Below are 25,361 nucleotides of genomic sequence, written 5' to 3' on the forward strand. Positions count from 1 at the left end.
GAAGGGGTTTCCTAGATGAAAGAAAATCGCTCGTAGGAACCTAAGATATCTCGTAAATAAGGAAGTTTATCTCCAAGAACGAGAAAGAAGACTCTAGAGGACTTACGATGTCTCCCTATATATACGAAGCCTAGGGATCCTACAGAGGACAAGTCGAACAAGTCTATCTACAAGCTACAAGTAGAGCCAGGAAGTAACCGACTAGAATAGATCTATGTAGGCTAGCTACGCACCCCCTTGTAACAAGTTCAAATCAATACAAGACAAACATGGTGCAGTATTATTATCCTAAGGGAGGCCCAAATCTGTCTAAACCCCCGTCCATGTGTTCCTTTGACTCGTCTACTTAAAGCATCCCCCATCTATTCTACAAGTTCATAAGATTGGCGGTTCACCAATTATCAACATATCGTAGCCGACGGCCTCCTCCTGGATGGATGGAGACGTCGGAGTTGGACTCATCTGAGGAGACCTCCATGGCCCCCTCCCCCATATATTCCTTAGAAGGCCAACTAATCGGTGACAATGACAGCGTGGTCATGGAGGTGCAATGGAGCTACGAAAGAGGGAGCGGTGGAGATCGGTGCTAGGGAAGAGGGAGCGGTGGAGATCGGGGCTAGGGAAGAGGGAGTGGCGGCTGTGATTAGGGTTTTTGAGAAATTGGGATGGGAATGGGGTTTCTTGGGAGATAGAAAGAGTCGACCGACATGGGTTTCTTGGGAGATAAAGAGTCAGCGTGGGAGACGAAGTGTATTATTTTACTTATGGGTGAGAAGCGGAACCGTGAGAGAGAAGCCAGGCCCCTCGGTCCACCACAATTCTAGAGTGTTTCGTCAAAAATTGATATTACTCATGGGTACAAATTGGAACTGTGGGAGATATTTACTATCTCTCACGGTTCCAGCCATAAAGCTTGTTTCACATAGCTTCCAACTGGTACTAAGGGAGATAACTTTTTTCACACAGTTCCAAAGAAACCGTGTGATACAATGAGTCTCGTAGGAGCTTTTTGTGTAGTAGTGAAAGTTCATCGCATGGATCTTGATCCAAAATAAAATTCCAACCGCTAACAACCTCACAACCAAAGGAGCCACATCCTCCTAGCTGCTCTCTATGTCAAAACCACTGAGAAATTGATATGCACCTCTGCCTTCTTTGCCAGTACGCGAAGGCTATATGGTCTAAGGTTTCATCCATGAACCAATAGAACCCTCCATCAAACCTAGACCTGGCAAATTTCTTAAACACGGCAAATTTGTGGCACCAAGTATCAAGGAGCACGCAAAATGAAAGGAGGAAAGAAGTGAATGGCATAATCTACACAATGTGGAACGTTTGGAAGGAACATAATATGAGGATGTTCCAACACAAGTCCCTCACACACAATGAGGTTGCCAACATAAAATTCGAGGACATCTCACAACAAATAAAAGCCCTCTTTCTGTTGCCTAGTGTTCTCACTCTTGCAATGCTCCATTTTCGCTATTTGTCGTTGCTAATGCGTGAGTAATTCCGCATGCTTTGACGCCCTGCGTGGTAGTTTCTTTTTATTGTTTTAAAAACTCAAACTCTCTTCTACCTTAATGATATCGGCAAAGCTCTTGCCTAGCTTATTTGCAAAAAAAAAAAGATAAACTGTGAAAGATGTTATCATATTTGTATGGAAGCTACACTTTGTGTGGTAGCAAATCTGTTTGCCATGAGTAAGAAATATTGTAGCCAAGATATTTGTCCATCACTAGGGATGTCGAGAATAGGGATTAAGGACACTTAGCTCGATGCTAATAATTCAAACAGACGCCATCTATCAAGAAATTACCGAGGAGGGAAATACAGATAGACTCCAAATCATAGTGGGTAAATTATTGAGAAAAGGCTGGTACCTTTGCTCAATTGGTTGTCTGAAGAAGGAAAAGCAACATGAGAGGCTAGAAGAAAGAGGGAGCTGGAATGGGAAAGACGGGAGGAGTGAGGGTGAGGTGGAGAGCGAGGTGCACCTCGGGAAAAATGGAAAAATAATCTTATGAGATTTTATTTCTCTTATTTGGAATATAGATTTAATTTATAGTGTGGTACGTGATAAAAATTATCATAAAATTTTTGATGGAGGAAAAAAAAATCATGTGTGATAAAAGTAAGAAAGAGATAAATTACCACGTATCACACTACGAATTAGATAATATCCAAAATACAAGAGATCAAGTCTCTATAATTATTTTCCTGCACCTCGGTGGCATCGAAGTGATGATTCATAAGCCAAGAACACGATGGTTTGATTGCTAGTTCAGCTTCAATGACTATGGTTTGAAGGAGGGAGGCGATGAGGTCTAGAACAGTGACAGATCCAGGTCATAAAGTTGGAGATTTTCTCTTTTCTTTTGCTCTTAACTTTTTGGAAAAATGCAAACCCTTAGCGCGATGCTAATAATTCAAACAGACTCCATCTATCAAGAAATTACCGAGGAGGAAAATACAGATAGACTCCAAATCATAGTGGGTAAATTATTGAGAAAAGGCTGGTACCTTTGCTCAATTAGTTGTCTGACGAAGGAAAAGCAACATGAGAGGCTAGAAGAAAGAGGGAGCTGGAATGGGAAAGACGGGAGGAGTGAGGGTGAGGTGGAGAGCGGGGTGCACCTCGGGAAAAATGGAAAAATAATCTTATGAGATTTTATTTCTCTTATTTGGAATATAGATTTAATTTATAGTGTGGTACGTGATAAAAATTATCATAAAATTTTTGATGGAGGAAAAAAAATCATGTGTAATAAAAGTAAGAAAGAGATAAATTACCACGTATCACACTATGAATTAGATAATATCCAAAATACAAGAGATCAAGTCTCTAGAATTATTTTCCTGCACCTCGGTGGCATCGAAGTGATGATTCATAAGCCAAGAACACGATGGTTTGATTGCTAGTTCAGCTTCAATGACTATGGCTCGAAGGAGGGAGGCGATAAAGTAGGAGATTTTCTCTTTTCTTTTGCTCTTAACGTTTTGGAAAAATGCAAACCCTTAAAAGCCATTTGGTTTTTGACTTTCCTCCTAAAAGTTGTTTTGTTGCAAAATCTCCCGAAAGGTTTGGTTTTATTGAAAAACACCCCAAAAATTCAAAACAATTTTTAAAAATCACAAAAAATTCTAAAAAACTAGAGACAATTTTAAGACCTTTCATAAAAAAAATTTCAAAAATAATATCATTTGCATCATATTTTATGGAGAGGAAGTTTGAAAAAAAAACGTGCAGATCATTTATTAATTTAAATTAAATGTATAGTTAATTATTTACTAATCCAAAAATCATGAAACCAATATTTTTAGTCTTCTTACATGATCCTCTCTCTTCTAAAAATACATGAAATCTTGAAATAGTTATTGTAACATAGAGAATTGAGTAAATGTGTTGCAGATAGATTAATTCATAACTAATCCATAACACCCCAAAATTATTGAAACTAGTTTTATTAGTTTACTTAAACAATTATTTGTGTAGGAAAAATAATGGTAGACATGACAAAGTTAAAATAACATGAGTTAATAAATGAGCTGCAAATTTTTCTTTTTTTTCAAACTTCCTCTCCATAAAATATGATGTAAAGAATATTATTTTTGAAAACAAATTTCAAGAAGGTCTTAGAATTATCTCTAGTTTTTTTAAAAACTTTTTTTGATTGTTTTTATTTTTTTAATTTTTGGGAGGGTTTTTCAATAAAGTCAAACTTTTAGGGGTGTTTTTTAACAAAAATAACTTTTAAGAAAAAAATCAAAATCCAAGTGATTTTTAGGGATTTTTACATTTTCCCTAATTTTTTTACCTCTTCTTCTTCATTTTCCATGCTCGAAAATTGAAAGGGGTTTGGGGCCCTCCCGATGTGCGCCTGAGTGGTAGGGGGCTTGAGCCCCTCTAGGGTAGATCCACCCCTCGCACAGAAGAGCCGAGGTCGCTTTTTTCCTACACGAATACTTTCAAACGCGCTGTTGATTAATGGGATTATCCTATAGTAGTATTGACAAATCGAACCGAAGCATTCGCCAAAAAGAAAAAAAATCGAACCGGACCGTAGTTGAACTAGAAAAGACCAAACCAAGGAGTGCCTGGGTTTGCCGGAAAGATGGTGCGAGTTGGACCGGACAGAGCCGGTTGAACCTGCCCGTTTTACGAACGACCGGTGAAGAGGGCAGCTTCAAGTTGAAGATAAACCGGGCACCTCCTGAAATCGGTGTTTCCCCCCCCCCCCCCCCCCGCTCTCCACCGCCTACCGCCGCCGAAATCTGTTCGTCGGCGACCTCGCAGCCAGCGTCACCGTCCTCCGCGCCCCCGTGCCCTCTACTGGTGCCGTACCGGCGCGGAGCGGAGATTGTTTCTTGGATCGATTTCTTCTTCTCCTGGTAAGTAACCCTAGCTTGCCCGGACGGATTGCTCTAGGAGTTCGTTCTGTTCTGGGGAATCTTCGGTTTGCTATCACTGCAGGCAATCAAATCCAAAAGCTGCGGATTCAGTTGCTGCAAATTTAATCTAATTAGTCTAGTTAGTCCATCCGTCTGTAATTTGGTCAGATTCCTCAACGCGAAAGATCAATCCATCCAAGGTGCCGTTGCAGTTTAGTTTCCGATAATTATTTCGGAGGTTGAGCTGAATTTGGCGGCACTGGGAAAGCCACCAGCTTTGGTTGTATCTGGTAGTCGGGGACCCTTCGATTGTGTATTAATTGGTGGTGTTTTGGTGGGTTTTTAGGCTCGTTAAGTTTTGATTGTGAGTTGAGTTGGTACTTAGTGGAGTTGGAGAGCATAAGCCTTGTTGACATTTTTATTTTCTATAATTGGGTGTTGGTTCTAAGTTTAGAGAACAAATCCAGGGTTGCTTCGGTCTCAAAAAAGAATCCAGGGTGCCATGGTATTGGTACTGTTGCTTTGTTTTTTTTTTAATTAACTAGATCATAAGATAGGATGTAAAAAATTACAGTTTTTGGTGAATGGGAGTACTCATTTAGTTATAATTTTTTAATGCAGAGTGGCCTTTGTGCTGTAATATCAGAATGTGTGATGCAACATATCAAGCATTTTTTTAAGAAAATAACTTATCTTGCAGGTGATCGGCTGTGGCATGGCAAGGAAGCTGTCAATTTGTCTCACCTTCTGTTTTCATAAATGATGTCCTTACTTCTGAAGGGCACAACAACTAAAAAATTATTCAAGTGGCCATGGAGAAGTGAATCAGAACTTTCAACACGTCTACTTGTTGAAATTCCACCTGAAATAGAATTGTCCGACTACAGGAGATTGCTGAGCTCTGATTGTGAGAGTCCACCAGTACATCTCCATGGGGAAGACTTAAAGGCCGAGCTAATTCCTGACTTGGATATTTTCTTCGAGAGGCTGTATGAATATTTTTGTGCAAAGGGTTTAAGATGCATCATCGTCAAGTGGATAATTGAGATCCTTAATGTTACATTTATGGTATGCTCTATTGGTTTTTTCTTCTTGTTTGTTGATTGGGGTGCCCTTGGCCATTTGAAATGTGGAGTGGAAGCACTTGAGTCAGGGGAGAAACCATGTGACTTGATGAAAGTCATTAAGAATGAGCCATTAGTTCCATTCACATTTGTGAAGATGATCACTATTGGATCAATGGGTATATTGATGACATATGGAATTATTAACTTTGTGAAGTTCTTTTTAAAATTGAGAAGCATGCTCAAAGTTCGCTACTTCTATTATAACAGGTAATATTTTATTCTCATGCATTCCATACACTGGTATAGAAAGTTGCTGACTTCTCTATATGTTCCCATTTTCTCTTTGTGTAGCCTTAAGGTCACAGATCTGGAGATTCAAACTATATCATGGCCCAAAGTAGTTGAGAAGGTTGTCCTTCTCCAGAAGTCACAGCAACTTTGCGTTGTTAAGGATCTTTCAGAGCATGATATCATCATGAGAATAATGCGTAAACAGAACTACTTGATTGGGATGGTTAACAAAGGCATCATTGCATTTCCTGTTCCCTGTTGGCTGCCTGGAGTTGGTCCAACTGTCAGTTCTCGTGTCCATGGAAGGAAAAGCTATCTGATGGTTCCAAAGACCCTAGAGTGGACATTAAATTGGTGCCTCTTCCAGAGCATGTTCGATAGGTAAGGAAATCTGCACCTGTTTTTGGTATCCTATAAGTATAAAAAAATTACCATTATTATTTTTGAAAATATTTGTTCAGAAGTGCTGTCAAGGGCGTTTTAGAACCAATAATAGTTATTACAGAAAAAGGAATTAATATGACAGAATAATGACACCTTCACTCTCAATGTCAAGAATTGAATACTGTTGCAATGAGTTGGTTCTATGCTTGTCTTAGTATATTTGTTCTTGAATACATTTGATATTGTTGAGAATTTGATGCTTTTGTGCCCCTGATAATTTAGCTTCATTTATAATTGGCCATGAGGATCATTAAGTGAAAAACCGAGTCATACCAAATCTAATTAATTTTTGGAAATAGCCTACGCCTGTGTTCTTGTATATGCTGCTCCTGATTTATGTACAGTGCAAAGCAATAGTCTTTACCTTATATGTTCAAGATGACTGACTGATAAAGGTGACCATGCAGAACATTTATTGTATTTTTTAATTGCGAACAATCATGGAAACAACTATTACGTTGTGGATATTGTATCTTCCATGATTATTCAGTCTTTCAATTCTTGTTTCGGTTCATGCAGTACCCTTCTCAAGTTCTCATATATATTGCTTGAAAATGTTTTATATATATATATATATTACACTTTTTGTGCATATATATATATATATATATTACACTTTTTGTGCATTGTTTGTTGATCCTGCTTTAACTTTTCATGTAAAGCTCATGTCATCTTCTTTTGCAGTAAATTTTGTGTTAGAAAAGATTTTCTAACAAGCTCACGCATCTTGAAAAAACGGCTTGTATGTATGGGTATTGCAATGCTTTTACTGTCACCCTGCCTTGTCATCTTCCCATTGGTATACATGTTTCTGAGACATGCTGAAGAATTCTACAATCACCCCAGTACAGCGTCATCTCGAAGATGGTCGAATTTATCAAGGTGGATTTTGCGGGAGTACAATGAGGTCGTTTCTCACCTCAAACCGAGTTGTAGATCATATGTTGTTAAAACCTTTTCTTTTCCTTTTTTCCCCTAATACTACTGCTACAATTTCAGGTTGAGCATTTCTTTAGGCATAGGATGAACAACTGCACGGTTCACTCTTTGAATTATTTAAAGCAGTTTCCAACGCCATTAATATCTATTATCGCAAAATTTATATCGTTTGTATCTGGTGGCTTGGCTGGCATTCTTCTCATCCTTGGATTTCTCGATGAATCTATCCTTGAGGGCCATGTAAGTTGTTTATTTCTGCATCTATTTTGTGTCACATAATCGATGCCCTTCATAGTTCCATCTTTTTAAAACCTAATTTTTATGATCTATGTAGGTTTTTGGCCGAAATCTTTTGTGGTATGCTGTTATTTTTGGAACTATAGCAGCTATTAGTCGGAAAGTTGTGGCAGATGATCTTCAAGTGATTGACCCAGAAGGAGCCATGACTATTGTTGTCCAACAGACACATTACATGCCAAAAAGGTGGCGTGGTAAAGAGAGCAGTGATCTTGTGCGGAAAGAGTTTGAAACTCTTTTTCAGGTAATTCACTTCCATTAGATGTTGCTTTTGAGTAGTCAAAGTCATTAATTTGATTGATTTCATGCAAACTGCACATGCCCAAGTGACAAGTGTTTACTGTAGTTTCTAGTTACTATGTGACTGGCATTTTCAGAACTTACATCTTTTTCCTTTGGGAAGTATCCAGAACTCAAACCTTGTGGGATCTATTTCTTTTTACTTCATTTTACCTTCTAGTGAATTGCAATATTCACCTAGATGCTAGATGTAGACAGACGGTCACCTCGTCACTAGCATCTAGGCTGTCTAGACTAAGATTGGAGGGTCTAGATGCTTTTGTACTGTAGCAGTAAAAATGCAAACAAATAGCTACATGTTCCATACTACATTACTATATTTTCAAGTGAGATTTGAGGCATACCTTCCAAAGCCAGAAATGCAACTTCAATCATCCATTGTCCTCTAGTTCATCAATCAATAATCATCATAACAATTTGAATTATATGCCTACAAAAGACTATGGCAAGTGTTAGTTAGATTTCAAACCACAAATGTCAGGCTGAAAGACATAGTTCTTACAAACAGCCCAAATATAAAATAGTTCTCACATCTCACATAGTCACATAGCGACATGACAAATCACAAATCACAAATGACAGACATGGTTCTCAGTTCTCACAAACATAACAAGCATAATAAATAGATAACTGATAATGATAGGTGAATAAGTGATAATATGATGATCAAATATAGTGTCTAATCATCATTCTCCCCCACCCCCATGTGCTCATAATCCATTATAGGGATCACTTGAGCCTATATATTCCTGCCCGCACAACTGGAGGACAATAGTTGCACTTAATCACATCCAAGTTGGTTGGATCCTGCAAGATTCCATGCTCCCACCCTATGTCATTGGAGTTCCTCTTCAGGCTACACGTGGTGTTGGTGGAAGGAGCCGATGTAGCAGACAACATCCTGCACCTAATCAAACAAACATAAAATAATTCAAGCAGTCAATAGCAGAGCACACACGAGCAATAGCAGAGCACTAGTAGTCAAGCACTAGCAGAGCACATCAAGAACATTGAACATACCACTCAACAAGAACAGATCCGCCGCTGTGGCCTGCGGAGGAGTCCATATGCCGCTGCAGGGGAGTAGAGCACAGATCCGCCGGGTCTGAGGCACCGCTGTAGAGGAGGGCAGGCGGCGATGGCGGTGGACCGGTGGACGGTAGGAGGCGAGCGTGGAGCAGTGGTGGAGGTGGTGACTGGGGAGGCGGGCAGGTGGTGACGGCGGTGTGCGTGCTGGACTGGATCAGCGAGCGGAGGCGAGGGCGGATCTGTTGTCGAGCGAGAGCGATGGCGGCGCGCCCTAATGCTCGCTTTGCCTCTCTCTCTCTCTCCCCCGCGCGCGCTCTCTCTCCTTTCCTCCCACACGGTTGACTAGACTGTCTTTGACCAGCGTTGACCATCTAGACGGTCTAGCCGTCTAGAGGTGGGACTACCCTTTAAACTGGACACCAAGCCCTCAACTAGCGTCTAGACTCTAGTTGTCGTCTAGATGCGCTAGACGACCGTCTACGCGAACACAGTGATTTGCATATTGCAGCAGGCCAGTTCTTGTAAAATATTTAAAGTTTCACGACTTCTATGTTTAGATTTATTTGCATAAATCTTAGGGGTCAATTGGCCTGACTTGATGCACTGGTCTACAGGGTATTTTACTATGTAAATACTGGGTTAATATATAACATCATTTTATTTTTATTCCCTCTCTCTCAAGTTATTTGGAAAATAATCCCACTCAGATCATTTTAGTCTAAATCTGCAACTGAGAATGAGAGCTCATCATTTTTCTTTCTCAGATGATACTTCTACAAAGATTGTTCTTACTAGTTTTAAAATTCTTTGCCTTACTAGTTCTAGATGATATACCTTTATGATAAGAGAAAACGAGCTCAGCGCCATTGCAGAAAAATACCATATGATTAGGCTGACAAGTGGGAGGCTGCAGACATATGTCATTGACAAGTTGGTGGTATTTCCTAACTTAGGGGATATTTGCTACAATACTCAGAATACTTTGGTTCTTTGCTACCCACTATTGAACTGTTTAGATATATGGGTTGATTTGTATTTCATAGTAACTCAGTAAACTAATGCTTACCTGGAAGCACTGTACATTTACAAGTAGTTTGCTATTATTTATGTAGCTTACCTGAGATCCAGTGTGTAGATGGTACAACTTTGCTTTTGGTAGTGTAGCTGATTACATGTAAATTGCAATTGCAGTATACCATAACAATGCTTTTAGAAGAGATGGCGTCCATTTTCATCACTCCTTACTTGCTAATATTTGTGGTACCAAAGGTAATGTTTTGAACAAGATCAAGAAAAGTTAGCTTCTAGATAATGTTGTAAAATGGTTGAGTTTTCCCATGTACAGTGCGTCAACGATATTCTTCACTTCATTTCAGACTTCACAGTTTATGTAGATGGAGTGGGAGATGTATGCAGGTTCGTTTTTGTATTTTTCTATTAATTATTATGATATACTACCGTTGCTGCTTTGCAACTTCTCTAACTTCATTCTTTTTGACAACTGAATAGTTTAAGCTTGTTTGATTTCCAAAGACACGGAAATAGAAACTATGGTTCACCATGTGATGCAGTAAAAGACATGAGGAGCTCCCAAGGGAAGATGGAGAAATCGTTATTAAGGTACATTTCATTTCGACACTTACCTGGTACTTTATGTTTTGGTTTTTATTCCAAATATGACTTGTGAATTATATTTTATAAGATTAAAAAGACCTTATTGTATTTGCTTAGACCTTATACCACTGTATGTTTCATCCTATGCCTTCTCTGAGTCATAACTCATACTGAATAATCATCCGAATCATTTTTTTTTTGCCATTGATGTATATAGACCTGTAGTAGACTTCTGGCACTGAGGACAGTTAACATCTGTCACAAGTTCCTTCTCCATGGTAGCAGTTTGGCTGATTTTGTGCACAGAATCGTATCATATCATGTTAAAAAAATGAAGTGGAATCAAGAAGGCAATTCTAGAACATTCTATCCTTTCTTATTGTTCTTCAGTGAGCAGTAAAATATTGCACACAGGGTATTGCTTGATTATCTTCATTACTGACAAGATGAATTCTTCTTTGACAGTTGCAATTACAGATCTTTTAATGCAAGATTTCAATACGGGTTTGCCTGTATTGCGGGTTGCAGTAATGAAAGTAGCATCGAATCCACTATGTTCCTATTTAACTAGTGGCCATTTGTTTCCTTATTGATTTAATTCCATTCTTAATAATCGCATCCACACTGTAACAAAGAAAAACTAGTGTATGAAGTCTTTTCAAAGAAAAAATGGAGCCAAAAATAAGTTATACTATTGATCGCAGTTGGCCTTACATAATTATGCTATTTCATTATTTACAGTTTTCAAAGCACCTATACATCATGGGAGCCAAATCCAGAAGGCAAGCAGTTTTTGTGCAATCTCCAGAGATTCAAGGAAAAGCAAATCCGTAAAAATACTTTTCAAGCAATGGAAGATTCACAACTTGGATCAAGTACTAGAGGTCAAAGTGGCAATCTTTTCCATCGACTGCTCCCCAGGGATATCCATCCAGGCGATGGGATTATTTGTAACTTTATCCCTTTAGGACCGCTTGATGCAGATCAAAGGTCATATCCATATATCCTTGACTGGTATTACACATGTCACCCACACTCGGGTAGGGATGCCAACTCGTCTCCCCACCTTGGCGAAGCATCCCCTGAACCAGGAGAGGACATATGGCCACCTCTGAGCAAACCATTAACGGAGATTGAGGAGGAGCAAATCTGGGATTCTAATTTGTATGAAAGAGCTCGAAGCCACTTGGAGGCATCAACATCTAGTGCATTCTTTCAACGTGCCACCTCCCAGCGCCAAGTTAGGGAACAAAATTCTACAAGCCACCACTGGTGGGCTCAGGCCACCGCACGGCCAAATCATCCACAAGGCAGTTTTATTGAGCCTCCACCACACAGTTTTATTGAGCCTCCGGACATGGGAAATCACCACACAGCAGGCCAGTATTCCAGCCAGCACTGCAATTGGGCTCTGAGCTCTGCGCAGCATACTGATCCACAAGACAGTTTCCTTGAGCCTCCAAACTTTGGAAATCATTATACATCTGGTTATCATTCGAGCTATCACAGCAGTGACGCGTCGGAGGGAAACAAAGAGCTAGATCAAAGATATATCAGAAGCAACAGTAGTTGGAGAAGACCCCCAGCCCTGTCCAAGACAGGGTACATGGATGATGACCCTGACCTAGAGCAATGCTCGAGTTTCCATTTTGCCGATGTCAAGGATGACGAATATGAAGACGAAGATGGTCATGGCACAGCTCATATTTGTAGCTCTATGCCGGCCAGCCTTCATGTACGGATTATACCTAGAAGCAGTGACCCTGTTTAGTTAGAGAACACACACACGGAAAAAAAAAAACTAGTGATACTTGTCCAGATTGATCTCAGTTACATTAGAAACGAAAGACGCATATGTTAGTTTATTGTGAGCCGGCAAAGGTTGACAAATTCTTTTGTACAGATGAATTTGCTTACCTGATATATAGTCTTGTCCTCCCCCATGTTATGGGAGAGGAGCCATTCTTTTTGATAGAATGTGGAAGTGTTTCAATCAGCTAATTTACTGCTCACTTGTAGTCGTATGGTACTCAAGATCCATGAATCAGGAGAAAACTATAAATTTCATACAAATGGCTGTTCGCTTGCATGATCTGTTTCTGAAACAAGTGCTGATTTGCTTGATAGTATTACTATCACAATCGTTCAAGCATCATCAGCACTCCACTGACCATCGAGATGATTCAATAGTATTCACCAAAATTTTAAAAAACAACGATCGAAGTCACACTGCACTCAGTTTTCATCACACTAAGTGATTATACTACTAATGATGAACGCAATGCTGAAGATACAGGACATTAGTATATGATGCTTCTTTGAGTATCGTTTTCCAGTCAGCAGTAAAAAATATGGTTCTATGCAGCAGCCCAGGAAACGAAGGGTGAACATGCCACCTTAATCACCCGTGAAATCCTCCACTAACTTTTGCCATAGCAAAAGTCTTCTAAATTCTTCAAGCACGAACCATTTTGAATTCATTCAGGTAGTCAGATTAGCCAAAACAATGAGACAGTTATACTTGTAAAAATAAAAAGAACTGCGTTCTTCTCAGTTTTCAAAAAAAATATTTCAAGTTCTCAACTTATTCAAATTAAACAATGAGACTTAACATGTCAGGTGAAATGTAAATATTTTCTCATTTAATTGTGAAACTTTCTTGCACTAAATGGTACAACTGTAAATTCTAATTTAAACAAAAAAGTAGGAGTAATTGCTACGCGGAAACACGTACACACACACCCCACTGAGCTGATTGCGACCATTCTGAAATAGTTCAGAATGAAAGTACAGATAGAGGACAAATCAGTGAGCACAGAGTAAGACTGCAAAAGGAGGAAGTTGAAAGTTCATTTCTACATCACATGGCTCAACAGATGGCTTATCATATGGGATCATAACTGAAAGACAAATGATTATATTCCAGACAGGGTACATCATTTTATCCTTTCAAAAGCCAACTCGCCATTTCGATGGACCCAACATAAACTCGCTGCATATGGGAAATCCTCCGCTCTTTCTTCTGCCAAACCCTGTCCGCAAGTTTGTTCTGCAGGAGTGGTTACATGTTCAATACCATCAGGCAACATCTTTAACTGTGGACAGAGCAGGAGCTTGAGATCAACTATGCTCGTCATAGCCCCTCTTTCTATCTCGATTTCGTTGAGGTGTGGTCCACCCCTTATTTTCAGTATCATTAGGTTTGGAAATGATTTTGCAGAGAAGAATATCTTCTCACCATCGTATGCATCGTAAAGCTGAAGCTTTACTAACTGCTGTAACCCCTTAAGACAAGAAAATGTGTTTTTGTCTGTTAGATATATGGGTTAGCCCAATATATTTAAGGAAATTCCAAATAAATTTCAATGGCCTAATAAGTAGAGGTGGTATATCTTTTAGTTTCACTTTGTTAGTAGAGATGGAGGGAGATTAACTTAAAAGGAATTCTCTCATCTACTCCCTCCGATTGTAAATGTTGGTTGTTTTAGACTCATGCACAAGGATTAAGAAAGTAGATCAAATGACCTTGTTGCCCCTTATTTATTCTGCATTGAAAAAGATAACTCATTCATTTGTGAGAGTGATAGTTGAGGAGGCTAAAACGACTTACATTTGCAATCAGAGGGAGTATCCACTTAGCATGTGTGGATGAAAGTATGATTCTAGTAGCTTGTGCAGGTGCGGCATTTTTTTTAGTTTTATTCTTTTTTGCTGTGTGGGCAAATATATAAATATATGAAAATCGTGTCGGTTAAAAATCCGATCGTCACACGTAATAGAGAGCGTGATTCTCCCTCTATATATATATTTGCCAGCTGTTACCCCAAAGCATACACGCAATTATGGTTTTGCCTATTTTCTCTCTGTTACGCCATCGCACGTAGTCTACTCCATCCCGCTACGCCAGTGTGCACCGACGAACGGGAGAGCAGGTCTCCGGAACCCGTTGCTCTTGGGCCTTGCACCGGGAGAGGATGAATAAGATTTTTAGGAAGCACTCGTCGCGACTGCTCACAATTTGCTTCCTCTACATCATCGCAATCTGTTTCATCTACTTCATCTTCGTCGTCGTCTATTTGCATCACCATCATGGGGGCCTCTGCATCTCATGCTACCTTCGGGTACGTACACTATGATCTATTATATATTAGATACCTTGTTGGAGCTTGTCAGGCTTGTCGAGACCTTATCAGGACTTGTCGGAATCCTTCTCGAAAAGCTCGTCGGGTCTAGTCGGGCCTCGTCGAAGCTTGTTGTCTACATTTGTTCCTATTCATGTAATATTTAGGAATTAAATTAAATTAAATATAAAAGTGCTATTTTTTTAACAATCCAAAAACTTTATTGTAGGCACTTTAATTTAACGATGGTTGGTTTGGCCGATGCTAGCTTAATACTTTGAAAGAATAAAATGATTGCTAGGGATCAACTGAGATACTCCCAGATAATCAGATCACTCATGTACCTAGCTAGTGCTAAAGCCTGATATCTCATTGGCTTGTAATCAGATCACTGATGAACCGATTTACTTCTAACTCGGGTGATGATCATTGGCGTGCGCTTGAACGAGTCATGCGCTACCTAATAGGTACTATAGATTATGGACTTCACTATACTAGGTACCCATCAATACTGAAAGGTTATAGTGATTGAACTGGATATCTGATATTGATGAGATTAAGGCCACAAGTGGATATGTATTCACTCTTAGTGGTGCTGCTGACTCATGGAGGTCCTGCAAACAGACGATATTGATGAGGTCAATCATGGAAGCAGAACTCACAACATTAGACACAACCACTGTTGAGGCAGAATGACTGCGTGAGCTCTTGATGGATTTGCCAGTCCCAATGAACTGTGATAATTAAATGGTTATTGACAAAGTGAACAGTTCTAAGGACAGTATGAAATCCTCAAGATATGTAAAGAGACGATTGAAATCTGTTAGAAAACTGAGAAACTCCGGAGTGATAGCTTTGGATTATATCCAAATGACTAAGAATTTGACAGATCAATTTACAAAGGGACTATCATGGAATGTGATAGAGAATTTGGAGAACACATGTGTGCGCTCACTTGCCTCACCTCACCTCACCTCACCGATGCTTGGCACCTGCGAGAATGGTCCACCGAAATCGGGTCCAGTAGCTTGTGCAGGTGCGGCCTCCTTTTGTAGTTTTTTTTTGCTGTGTGGGCAAATAGATAAATTTATGAAAATCGTGTCGGTTAAAAATCTGATCATGGTACGTAATAGAGTCCGATTGTGGCGCGTCTCAACCGCGCTATTCTTCCTCTATATATATCTGCTAGCTACCACCACAAAGCATACACATAATTAGGGTTTTGCCTATTTTCTCTCTACTGCGCCATTGCACGTAGTCTACTCTATCCCGCTACATCGGCATGCACTGATGAACAGGAGAGCAGGTCTCTGGAACCCATGGCTCTTGGGATCCTTCATTGGGAGAGGGCAAATAAGATTTTTGGGAAGCGTTCATCGCGATTGCTCATGATCTGCTTCCTCTATATCATCACAATCTGCTTCATCTACTTCATCTTTATCGTCTATTGCATCGCCATCACGGGGGCCTGTGCATCTCACGTTGTTGTTGGGTACGTACACTACGATCTATTATATATTAGATACTTTGTCAGAGCTTGTCGGGCATGTCAACACCTTATCGGGGCTTGTCGGAATCCTTCTCGGAAACCTAGTCGGGTCTAGTCGGGGCTCGCTAGAGCTTGTTGTCTGCATATGTTCCTGTTCATATTATATTTAGGAATTGAATTAAATTAAATTTGAAAGTGTTATTTTTCCAACAGTGTCAAGTCTTGATCCAACAAGCCTCAGAAATGTGATATTCTTCAGATTACCAAGTGACGAGAAGAGATGAGGTAACGATTCTTTATATAATGCCCCTAAACAAAAGTGAAGCATAAGACACCGCATCCCGACAGCTGCGGATGGCGATGGCTGCGGATGATGGCAAGTGTGACAACCGGTTCCCGACTGCTATGGATGATGACCGTGACTGCAACAGGCAGGCGGTTGCACACTGAGATGATGAGGAACAACAGCGACGGGCTACAGCAATGGTGGAAAAAATTCTACCGCAATGCATGACGACGTAAAGATGGGAAAAATAATTTGGATTGTGGGTGCGAACTAGATTAACCCTAATCCTTGCTTTGATACCATGTTAACTTGACTGGAATTGTGGGAAAGAGAAGATATTTCATTCGGTAGCCTTGATGTCAATATATATATAGTCGGTTCTTATGGGCCAATATGTGACTAGAACTTATGGGACTAGATATATATAACATAAACAAATCAAACAACTCATCAGGCAACATCTTGATACGAGCACCTTGCAGATCTAGTGTCGATAGCAAAATTGAAGACATCAAGGTAGGCTTCAACAGATTAATACTGACATCATTCTAAAAAACGTGGAGTGCACGGAGATATGTTGCTTTAGATTGATTCGATTGTTCGATGTTGCTGCTCTGAATTGATAATTGTCAGCGCATTGTCGATTCGTCAACAGCCTGACAATGACGAGTAGCAGGCACAACGGTAGAATGAGTGGGAGAGGAATCAGAGCAGGAGACCAGAGGAAGAAGAAGAGGAATCAGAGTAGCACAGAGGTAGATTATCAGGAGTTCAAATGAGGTTTGTGTTCTAGTTAGTTTTTTTCCTCCTCTCCAAGCCAGACCGGTTTATAACCCACCGGCGCACAACTGGCCACAGATGGCACAAGCCAAGACACACGCACGCACGGTAGTTCACCCACTCTGGTCAATCACCCATGCATTCGAACGTCTGACTCGAACGGGCCTTGCGTCTCTGGTAGTCTGGTCCTCTCGGGCAATGACAGTCCTTCCCCCTTGGAGACCTGCTTGTCCCCAAGCAGGTGCATTTGGGAACCGTTGTTGTAGAGCGTTGATGTCCTCCCAAGAAGCCAGTTCCGATGGCAAATCAGATCACCGAATCAGAGCTTGGGCCACCGAAGCACCTCCACATTGGATTAAGCGCTTATCCAGCACCTACAAGGGAATTTGTAAGCCATGTGTGACATCAGGAAGTGTAGTGTTCACCTTATTCTTGGCTCCAACGGCCTATTTGAGCTGAGAAACGTGGAAGACTGGATGTATTGTTGCACTGTCTGGTATTTCAAGCTTGGAAGCAATTGAGCCCACTTTTGTGACCACATGATAGGGGCCATAAAACTTGAAAGACAACTTATGATTAGCACGGGTGGCCACTGATGACTGGACATACGGCTGTAGCTTCAAGAACACCAGGTCTCCCACTGCGAACTGCCGCTCGGACTTGTGCTTGTCCACCTGCGACTTGATACGCTGCTGAGCGCGGATGAGATGCTGACGCACCAACCGAGTCATGAGTGCCCTCTCTTGAAGCCACTCTTGCAATTCAAGGACTACACATACTGCAGTTGAATCAATGCCAAAGTGATGCGGTTGATGGCCATATAAGACTTCGAATGGTGATCATCCTAGCGAGGAATGGTGGCAGGTGTTGTACCAAAATTCAGCAAGTGACAGCTATCCACACCATTTGCCTGGACAAGCATGCACAAAAGAGCGAAAATAAGTTTCCAAGCACTAATTAATTCGCTCGGTCTGATCATCAGTTTGCGGATGGTATGAAGTACTCATTCGGAGTTGCGTACCTGACAGTCGGAAGAGCTCTTGCCAAAAGGCACTGGTGAAAATCCTATCATAGTCCGACACAATAGACAAAGGCATGCCGTGCAGCTTATAGATGTGGTGAAAGGGTGAAGAAGAGGCAGGAAATGAGCATAGTGAGAAAACTTATCCACAATCACCATGATGCAGTTAGCGGATCCGGAGCGCGGTAAGCCTTCGATGAAGTCCATTGTGAGCATTTGCCAAGCGCCACCAGGAATCAGGAGTGGTTGCAGAAGACCAGGATAGCGTGCTAGATCCAGCTTCGCTTGCTGGCAGATTTGGCAATTGGCGACGTACTGTTGCACATCAGACTTCATGCCCACCCAATAAAATAGCTGCTTGATTCTGCGATAAGTAACTGGGAACCCCGAGTGCCCACCAATCACACTGTCATGTAACGCTGTCGGTGGGTGAACACCGCAAGCGGGGATCCTGAGGGACCCCCTTTGAGGTTTGACCGGGTGGCTGATTCTGGATCTACCTCGTACGTGGATTTCATGTGAATATGTGAGATGTAGGCGGGACGGATGATCGTCTGCTAGTGGGAGTAAATGCTCAAGGGATCGTCTGCCTATCTCTGGATCTCTTGTGTTACAAGATTTTTTGTCTAAGTCTAGAGCTTCGGTCTTGTTTCGAGCTTGGTGAACCTCTGCTTAGCTTGGCTTCTCTTCAAAGTCTCTTAGACTTGTTCGTCGAGTTTCAGACATGTCCTTCTACGGAGTGTACCCCCCTTTTATCCTGTCGGGGGAGGCTCGGCGTGCCCAAAAATGGGGGCACGAGTTCCCATGAGCCATAAATGGAAAGCCACCATCATGGGGCTACAACTTGATGTTACAGGGGTTGAAAAATGCACCTTCGGCTGGTCTTATCGCCCATTACGCTCAACTTTAGCGGATGCAGGGGGGCCCACTGGCCAGTCGCTGAACTGCCCTGCATGCCCTCTCGGTCAGAGCAGATCTGACACAGCAGTAGGCGATATGCCTCGAGCCCAGCGATGATATCTCCAAGCCGTTTCCTTTATGGGCCCCGCAGGGTGACGTGCGATGGGACCCATCACATTAAATGTCCCCACGCCTTCCTGCCAGGAGGTGGCAGGGACTGACGCACTCAGTACGACAGACGTGTGGGGGAGTGGTTGGAAGTGACAGGCCACGCTCTCTCTTAAATGCAGCATCGGGCCTCTCACCAATTGACACCTCACCGTTGAGCCCTTGTGGGGTCCACCGGTAAGGGGCTTCTCATGTCCTCGGGGAACTCTGGGTGCTGGGGACCACTGTTCATAGCCCTGAGCGCCCTCTCCCGGATATATCTCTTCTCGGCTCCTCGGGGAACTCCGGGCACTCAGGGACCACTGTTCATGGTCCCGAGCACCCCTCCCGGAATTGGCTCTTCTCGGGTCCTCGGGGAACTACGGGTACTCGGGGACCACTGTTCATGGTCCCGAGCACCCCTCTCGGAACTGCCTCTTCTCGGGTCGTCGGGGAACTCTGGGTACTCGGGGACCACTGTTCATGGTCCCGAGCACCCCTTTCGGAACTGGCTCTTCTCGGTCCTCGGGGAGATGGTCTCTGAGGGATGGCGCCACGTGGCATTCCGCGGTCCTGGCCTCGGGACTCGGGGACCCCTGGTTCCCATGTCACCGACAAACGCATACATCACCTTGTGCTGAATTTGTGTGTTCATACCCAACCACACATGCCCTTTGTAGCGAATAAACCCTGATTGCAGTTGGAACCGGCTGTGAGGATCAGTTTGCACGGCCAGTTCAGTGAGAAGGCGCTGAGCTTTAGGATCAGTGAGGTACCCTTGAATCACTTCATCAACCCGCTGAGGAGAATAGCTAGAGATCGACGATAGAGATCCAGTTGGTTGAGGTCGCCTTGATAGAGCATCGACAGCTTTGTTTTCTACTCCTTTTCTGTAGACAATACGGTACTGCAACCCGAGCAGTTTAGTAAAGGCTTTCTGCTGCCATGGGGTATTCAGGCGCTGTTCATTCATGTGAGACAAGCTCCTTTGATCAGAATAGATCACAAACTCAGCATGTTGCAAATAAGAGCGCCACTTTTCAACAGTAGTAAGAATGGCCAAAAATTCCTTCTCATATGTAGACAGGCCACTTGTTCTTGGTCCGAAGGCCTTGTTGACAAAGGTGAGAGGGTGCCCATCTTGAAGTAAAACTGCTCCCACTCCTTGATCTGATGCATCAATTTTGATAGCAAATGGCTTAGTAAAATTGGGAAGAGCCAGGACAGGTGCAGAGCATAAAGCATCCTTCAAGACCTAAAATGCTGTCTGATGTTCTTCAGTCCAGATGTACAGTGTAGATTTCGTGAGCAATTGGAACAATGGTCGACTGAATTACAGCAAAATGGTGCACGAATTTCATGTAATAACTAGCGAGACCCAAGAAGCTACGTAATTCCTTAGCTGAAAGTGGTCGTGGCCAAGAGTTGATGGCTTCAATTTTAGCATTATCAGTGGCAGTCCCTTGTGACTGATCACATGTCCCAAATAAGCAATTTCCTACTGCCCAAAGGAGCATTTACTGAGTTTAATCTGCCAGTGATCCTTTTGTAATAGCTGCAATAATGCTCCAGGTGCTGCAAATGCTCTTGCCAAGTTGGACTGTACACCAAAATATCATCGAAGAAGACCAGCACACACTTGCGCAGCAGAGGAGCTAGCATGATGTTCATAGCAGTTTGGAAGGTTGCGGGAGCACTGGATAACCCAAACGCCATCACTTTCAATTCAAAATGGCAGTGATGTGTTTGGAAAGCAGTTTTGTGCTCTTCTCCTGGTGCCAATTTGATTTGATGATAGCCAGCCCTCAAATCAAGGTTAGAAAACCAACTAGCATTAGCCAGTTCATCCAAAAGCTCATCCATAATAGGAACCGAGTACTTAACATTCATGGTCAGGGCATTAAGATGGCGGTAATTGACACAAAATCGCCATGTTCCATCCTTCTTCTTAACTAGCACCACTGGAGAAGAGAAAGAACTAGAACTATGCTGAATGATGCCACTGTCCAACATTTCAGAGACTTGCTTCTCGATCTCAGTCTCGAGGGTAGGTGCATATCTATAAGGCCTCATGCTGATAGGTCGAGCTCCAGGAACTAAGGGAATCTTGTGATCACATGGCCTGGAAGGATGGAGACCTCTGGGTGGAAGAAACACATCAGAGAATATATTCAGCAAGTTCTGAATTTTAGTGGGTAGCTTGCTAACCAACTCCTGTTCAGTGGCTGACAAGTCCTGCATACTGAATATTTGCACCATTGTACATTCAGGGACTTTGCTGAGGATGCCTTGGAGTGTAACATGAGTGCCCTGGTATGGTATCTACACCCATTTCAGTGCCTAATTTATCTTCATAGGACTATATTGTTCAAGCCAATCCATTCCAACTATCAAATCATAAGACTACAATGGCAGCACCTTAAGAGTAGACCGAAATTCATACCCATCTAGGAACCATGTAGTATCTACCAGCTCTTGATTACAATCCAAGACCTGACCATTAGCAACTTGCAGTCTTATGGGTCTGGCCATTTGAGATACCCCTTGCAACTTGTGAGTTATAGCACTGCTGAGAAAAGAATGTGAACTACCAGAATCAATAAGCACAAGTAGCTCTGTATTCTGAATCTGACCTGTCATCTTCACGTTTTGGAAGAATTCACTCCACTGCATGCTTCCTTGGATAGGGCCATCAAGGTACCGTCAACTGAATCACTATCTTGAAGATTTCCTTCCTCTTCACAATTGAATAGGTCCAAAACCTCCTCCATTCCATGCAAGGGTACAGTGGTAGCACATCTATGATCCTTACTCCATTTCTCAGCACATCTTTGACAGAGTCCTCTAGCTCTCTGGTAGGTCCGAAGAGCTGCCAATTTCTCATCTGCAGAAGAAATTTTGGCATATTCCACACCACGCTTATCCTGACTAAACATTGCACTGTCAAGTTTGTCAGTCTTTGGAGGCGGTGGCAGAGGATAAGGACCTTTGGTTGCTGGTTTTGAAGAGAATGGTAGATCAACGCACTTGAATTCCTTGCACCTACTTCCATCCAACATCTCCTCCTGCAAAATAGCCAAGGCACAAGCAGTATCCAAGTTTGATGGTCTCTGCATTTCTACAACAGAACAGATATCATCCCTTAACCCGTCTAAGAAGCGCATAGTGTAATACAAAGGATCAGATACAACTTGATAGGCATCAAGTTGATCAACCAGTTGCAAAAATTTCTCAACATATTCAGTGACGGTGCCTACTTGCTTGATGTGGAACAGTTGCCTAATCAAGTACTCATGCTGATCACGACCAAATCTCTCCCTAATCATACGGCACAAATCCTCCCAACCCGCATGAACTAGGCGCCGCTCGGCCGATTGCAGTCACCGCGCCACTGATCCAGTGAAATGCATTGTCGCAACTCTGATCCACATGGAGGGCTAAACCGAGTACATATCAAAATAATTCTCACATCGCAATTGCGAAAGTCTTGGTTGCTCCCCATTGAACTGTGGAAAGTTCATCTTAGGTAGTTTGGCCCCCCACTGCGATCGATCTGAGTAGCATGTGCGACTAGCGGAGTCAGGATTCATGGGTGCGCATGGTGTGGAGATGAAATCGGAGTTACCTCTGACTGGGAGATGAGTAAGGGTGGTGACCGACCCAAACCCACTCTCTCGGTGAAGATGTTAGACGGGGTGCCCCACTGGGTCATCGGCGTGTCCTCCGGCAAGTGAGCATGCGGACACCGACCCGTGTTGCGCCAACAAGCCAGGAGCGTCCGTTGATTGCTGGAGAATGATCCGCTCCAAATGCTTGTTGAGCTTGCCAACTTGTTGCTTGATGTCGTCGACGGCGGTCTCGATGTGCGACTTCCACGTCTCGATCGCTGTCGTCGCCACCTCCAATGCCATGACGTGCTCGTCCTTCTTTTGCTAGTTGTCGCAGAAGCATTGTTCCCATCGGAGATCGAACTCAGTGAAGTGCTTGTTCATCTCTTCGATGAAGCGCTTGTTTATCTCTTCGACGACCGCCTTGGACACAGGATCCATGGTGCCCAGCTTGCGTTGGAGACGCGTAAAGTGCTGGTGCTGCTCCAGGATTTGGTGGCTCTGGATACTAATTGTCAGTGCATTGTCGATTCGTCAACAACCTAACGATGATGAGTAGCAAGCACAACGGTAGAATGAGTGGGAGAGGAATCAGAGCAAGAGATCAGAGGAAGAAGAAGAGGAATCAGAGTAGCACAGAGGTAGATTATTAGGAGTTCAAATGAGGTTTGTATTCTAGTTAGGTTTTTTCCTCCTCTCCAAGCCAGACCTGTTTATAACCCACCAGCGCACAGCTGGCACAAGCCAAGACACACGCACGCACGCTAGTTCACCCACTCTGGTCCGATCACCCGTGCATTCGAATGTCTGACTCGAACTGGCCTTGCGTCTCTGGTAGTCTGGTCCTCTCAGGCCATGACAATAATCGACACATCCTCTCAACTGAAGATGTCCTAGATCCATCGCAAACTGTACAGACACATTCTTCAATTGTTTTGGTAAGCACAAGAAGACGCATGATATCATGCGTTCGATAGCTTTTCACTTGTCCAACTGCGTTCCTCATCACTAATTGTAGTAGGCTTCGGTTAACATTTTCATTTAGGTAGCCCTCTGCTATTTGCTCCAATGTTTTGTTCCCCTGTTCTTTGATGAATCCAACAGTCATCCAGTGCCTCATGATTCTCCTCCTCTTTATTAAATAATCATCTGGAAATAGTGTACAATGCAAAAAGCAATTCTTCAAATCATACGGAAGATCCTCCAAGCTAACCTTTAGAATAACATTAACATCAAGGATCACATTATTAGTTAGCTAAAGCTCTACTTCCTTGTAAAAGTTTTCCCAGTCAGAGTAAGTGGGTTGTTTGTAGGACCAGTGGCTCTCCCTCTTCTTCTTCCACCTCCCCCTCCTTTTTTTCTCTTCTTCTTCCTCTTCCATGCACAAAAATTGAGAGGGGGAGGGGGGCTGCCAAGTGCGCTTGGGGGTAGGGGCTTCAACCCCCCAAGCCCCTCGGTGGATCCGCTGGTGAGCAGGACAACATGCATGCAATTGCAATTGTGAGTCCATTACACTTAGCCACAGACTTTTGAGCTAAATGTGCCAATTCCTTTGGGCATGTTTGGTTATGATCTTTCCAAAATGCCTCATTGCAAATAGTTGCCATGTGTGGTATTCTTTGAGTGGTTCCAACTCAATTATATAGTTTAGAGGTCAGAGAAGGTGGTGGTCTGTGGCACGGAGTTGAGATCCAACAAGCTCAAATCATCTGCCACTCCCCTTCGTGGTTCAGAGCAGCAATTTGAGTGGTCGACGTTGGGAGGTGATACTAGATCATTTGTGCAAGTGATGAGAGGGCCTCCTTGAGTGAGAAAAAACATGGTAGGATGTGAGAGATTTGCTCCTCGCCATGAGGGTTTCGGTGCCGATCGCTATGGTTGCGGGCTTGGCCGCACTGGTGCTCGCGGCGGTTTCAGGAGAGGCAAGAGTGGTAGATACAACTGTCACCCTTAGAACAACCAAGATCAGTGGGGATAATGGAATTGGGAGGAACGACAATAGGGGAATGATAACCAGGACAAGGAGCAGTCTGAGGATCCCCAGATCCAGCAAGGGGAAGGTTCAAAGGGCAATGAACTTAGTTAGGAACAGTAGGAAATCAAGGGGAACATGACTGATGAAGGTGGTGAGGACAACACCAACCAAGGGTACGATCGTAACAATGCTGGGGATGATAGAAGAACTCAGGATTTCCCTCTGTGAAATCCTTGGGAGTATGTTGCCCCTTTTTGTGGTTCTGTTGTGCCAGGTCTAGGGTTCTATCTTATCCCTGCTAGGCAAGTGACAAGAAGGCCCAGGACATGGCTAGTTGTGCCATGTTCACTATAAAGGAGGGAGTGATTAATGCTAGAAAAATTGAATCTGAATTTAAAACTCTTGCTGGACCCTATTCTACCTGGAGGTGGTATGCTAAGAGATTGAAAGAGAACCAATTCCAGTTGAGATTTCCAACTGCAAAGAAAGTCAAAGAACTGTCACATTTCTTGGAAATGAGAATGAGAACAGTATCAACAACAATTATCAAAGTCAGTCAGCGGAACTCCTCTATTGGGTCAAAATGTCCTTTTGAGGTGGCCTGGTTCAGAATCAAAGGTATACCTTTGACAAAAGAGACAAAGCTATTTTTTGATATGTT

At 42.6% G+C, this 25,361-nt stretch overlaps 1 protein-coding gene and 1 pseudogene across 1 annotated transcript; one reads left to right on the forward strand and one right to left on the reverse strand.

The window, feature by feature from the left end:
* Window positions 1-4,217: 4,217 nt before the first annotated feature.
* On the forward strand, window positions 4,218-12,374 carry LOC133907103 (autophagy-related protein 9-like). The gene is made up of 10 exons (XM_062349127.1): window positions 4,218-4,392; window positions 5,093-5,726; window positions 5,811-6,131; window positions 6,879-7,101; window positions 7,194-7,373; window positions 7,468-7,674; window positions 9,951-10,028; window positions 10,105-10,175; window positions 10,269-10,379; window positions 11,115-12,374. The coding sequence occupies exons 2-10, from the start codon at window positions 5,152-5,154 to the stop codon at window positions 12,142-12,144; spliced, it is 2,796 nt and encodes a 931-aa protein (XP_062205111.1). The 5' UTR covers window positions 4,218-4,392; window positions 5,093-5,151; the 3' UTR covers window positions 12,145-12,374.
* An 893-nt stretch (window positions 12,375-13,267) lies between these two features.
* On the reverse strand, window positions 13,268-24,367 carry LOC133907211 (disease resistance protein RPM1-like; annotated as a pseudogene).
* Between the last annotated feature and the right edge of the window lie 994 nt (window positions 24,368-25,361).

Source organism: Phragmites australis, chromosome 24 (genome assembly GCF_958298935.1).
Source record: "Phragmites australis chromosome 24, lpPhrAust1.1, whole genome shotgun sequence".
Classification (NCBI taxonomy): Eukaryota; Viridiplantae; Streptophyta; class Magnoliopsida; order Poales; family Poaceae; genus Phragmites; species Phragmites australis.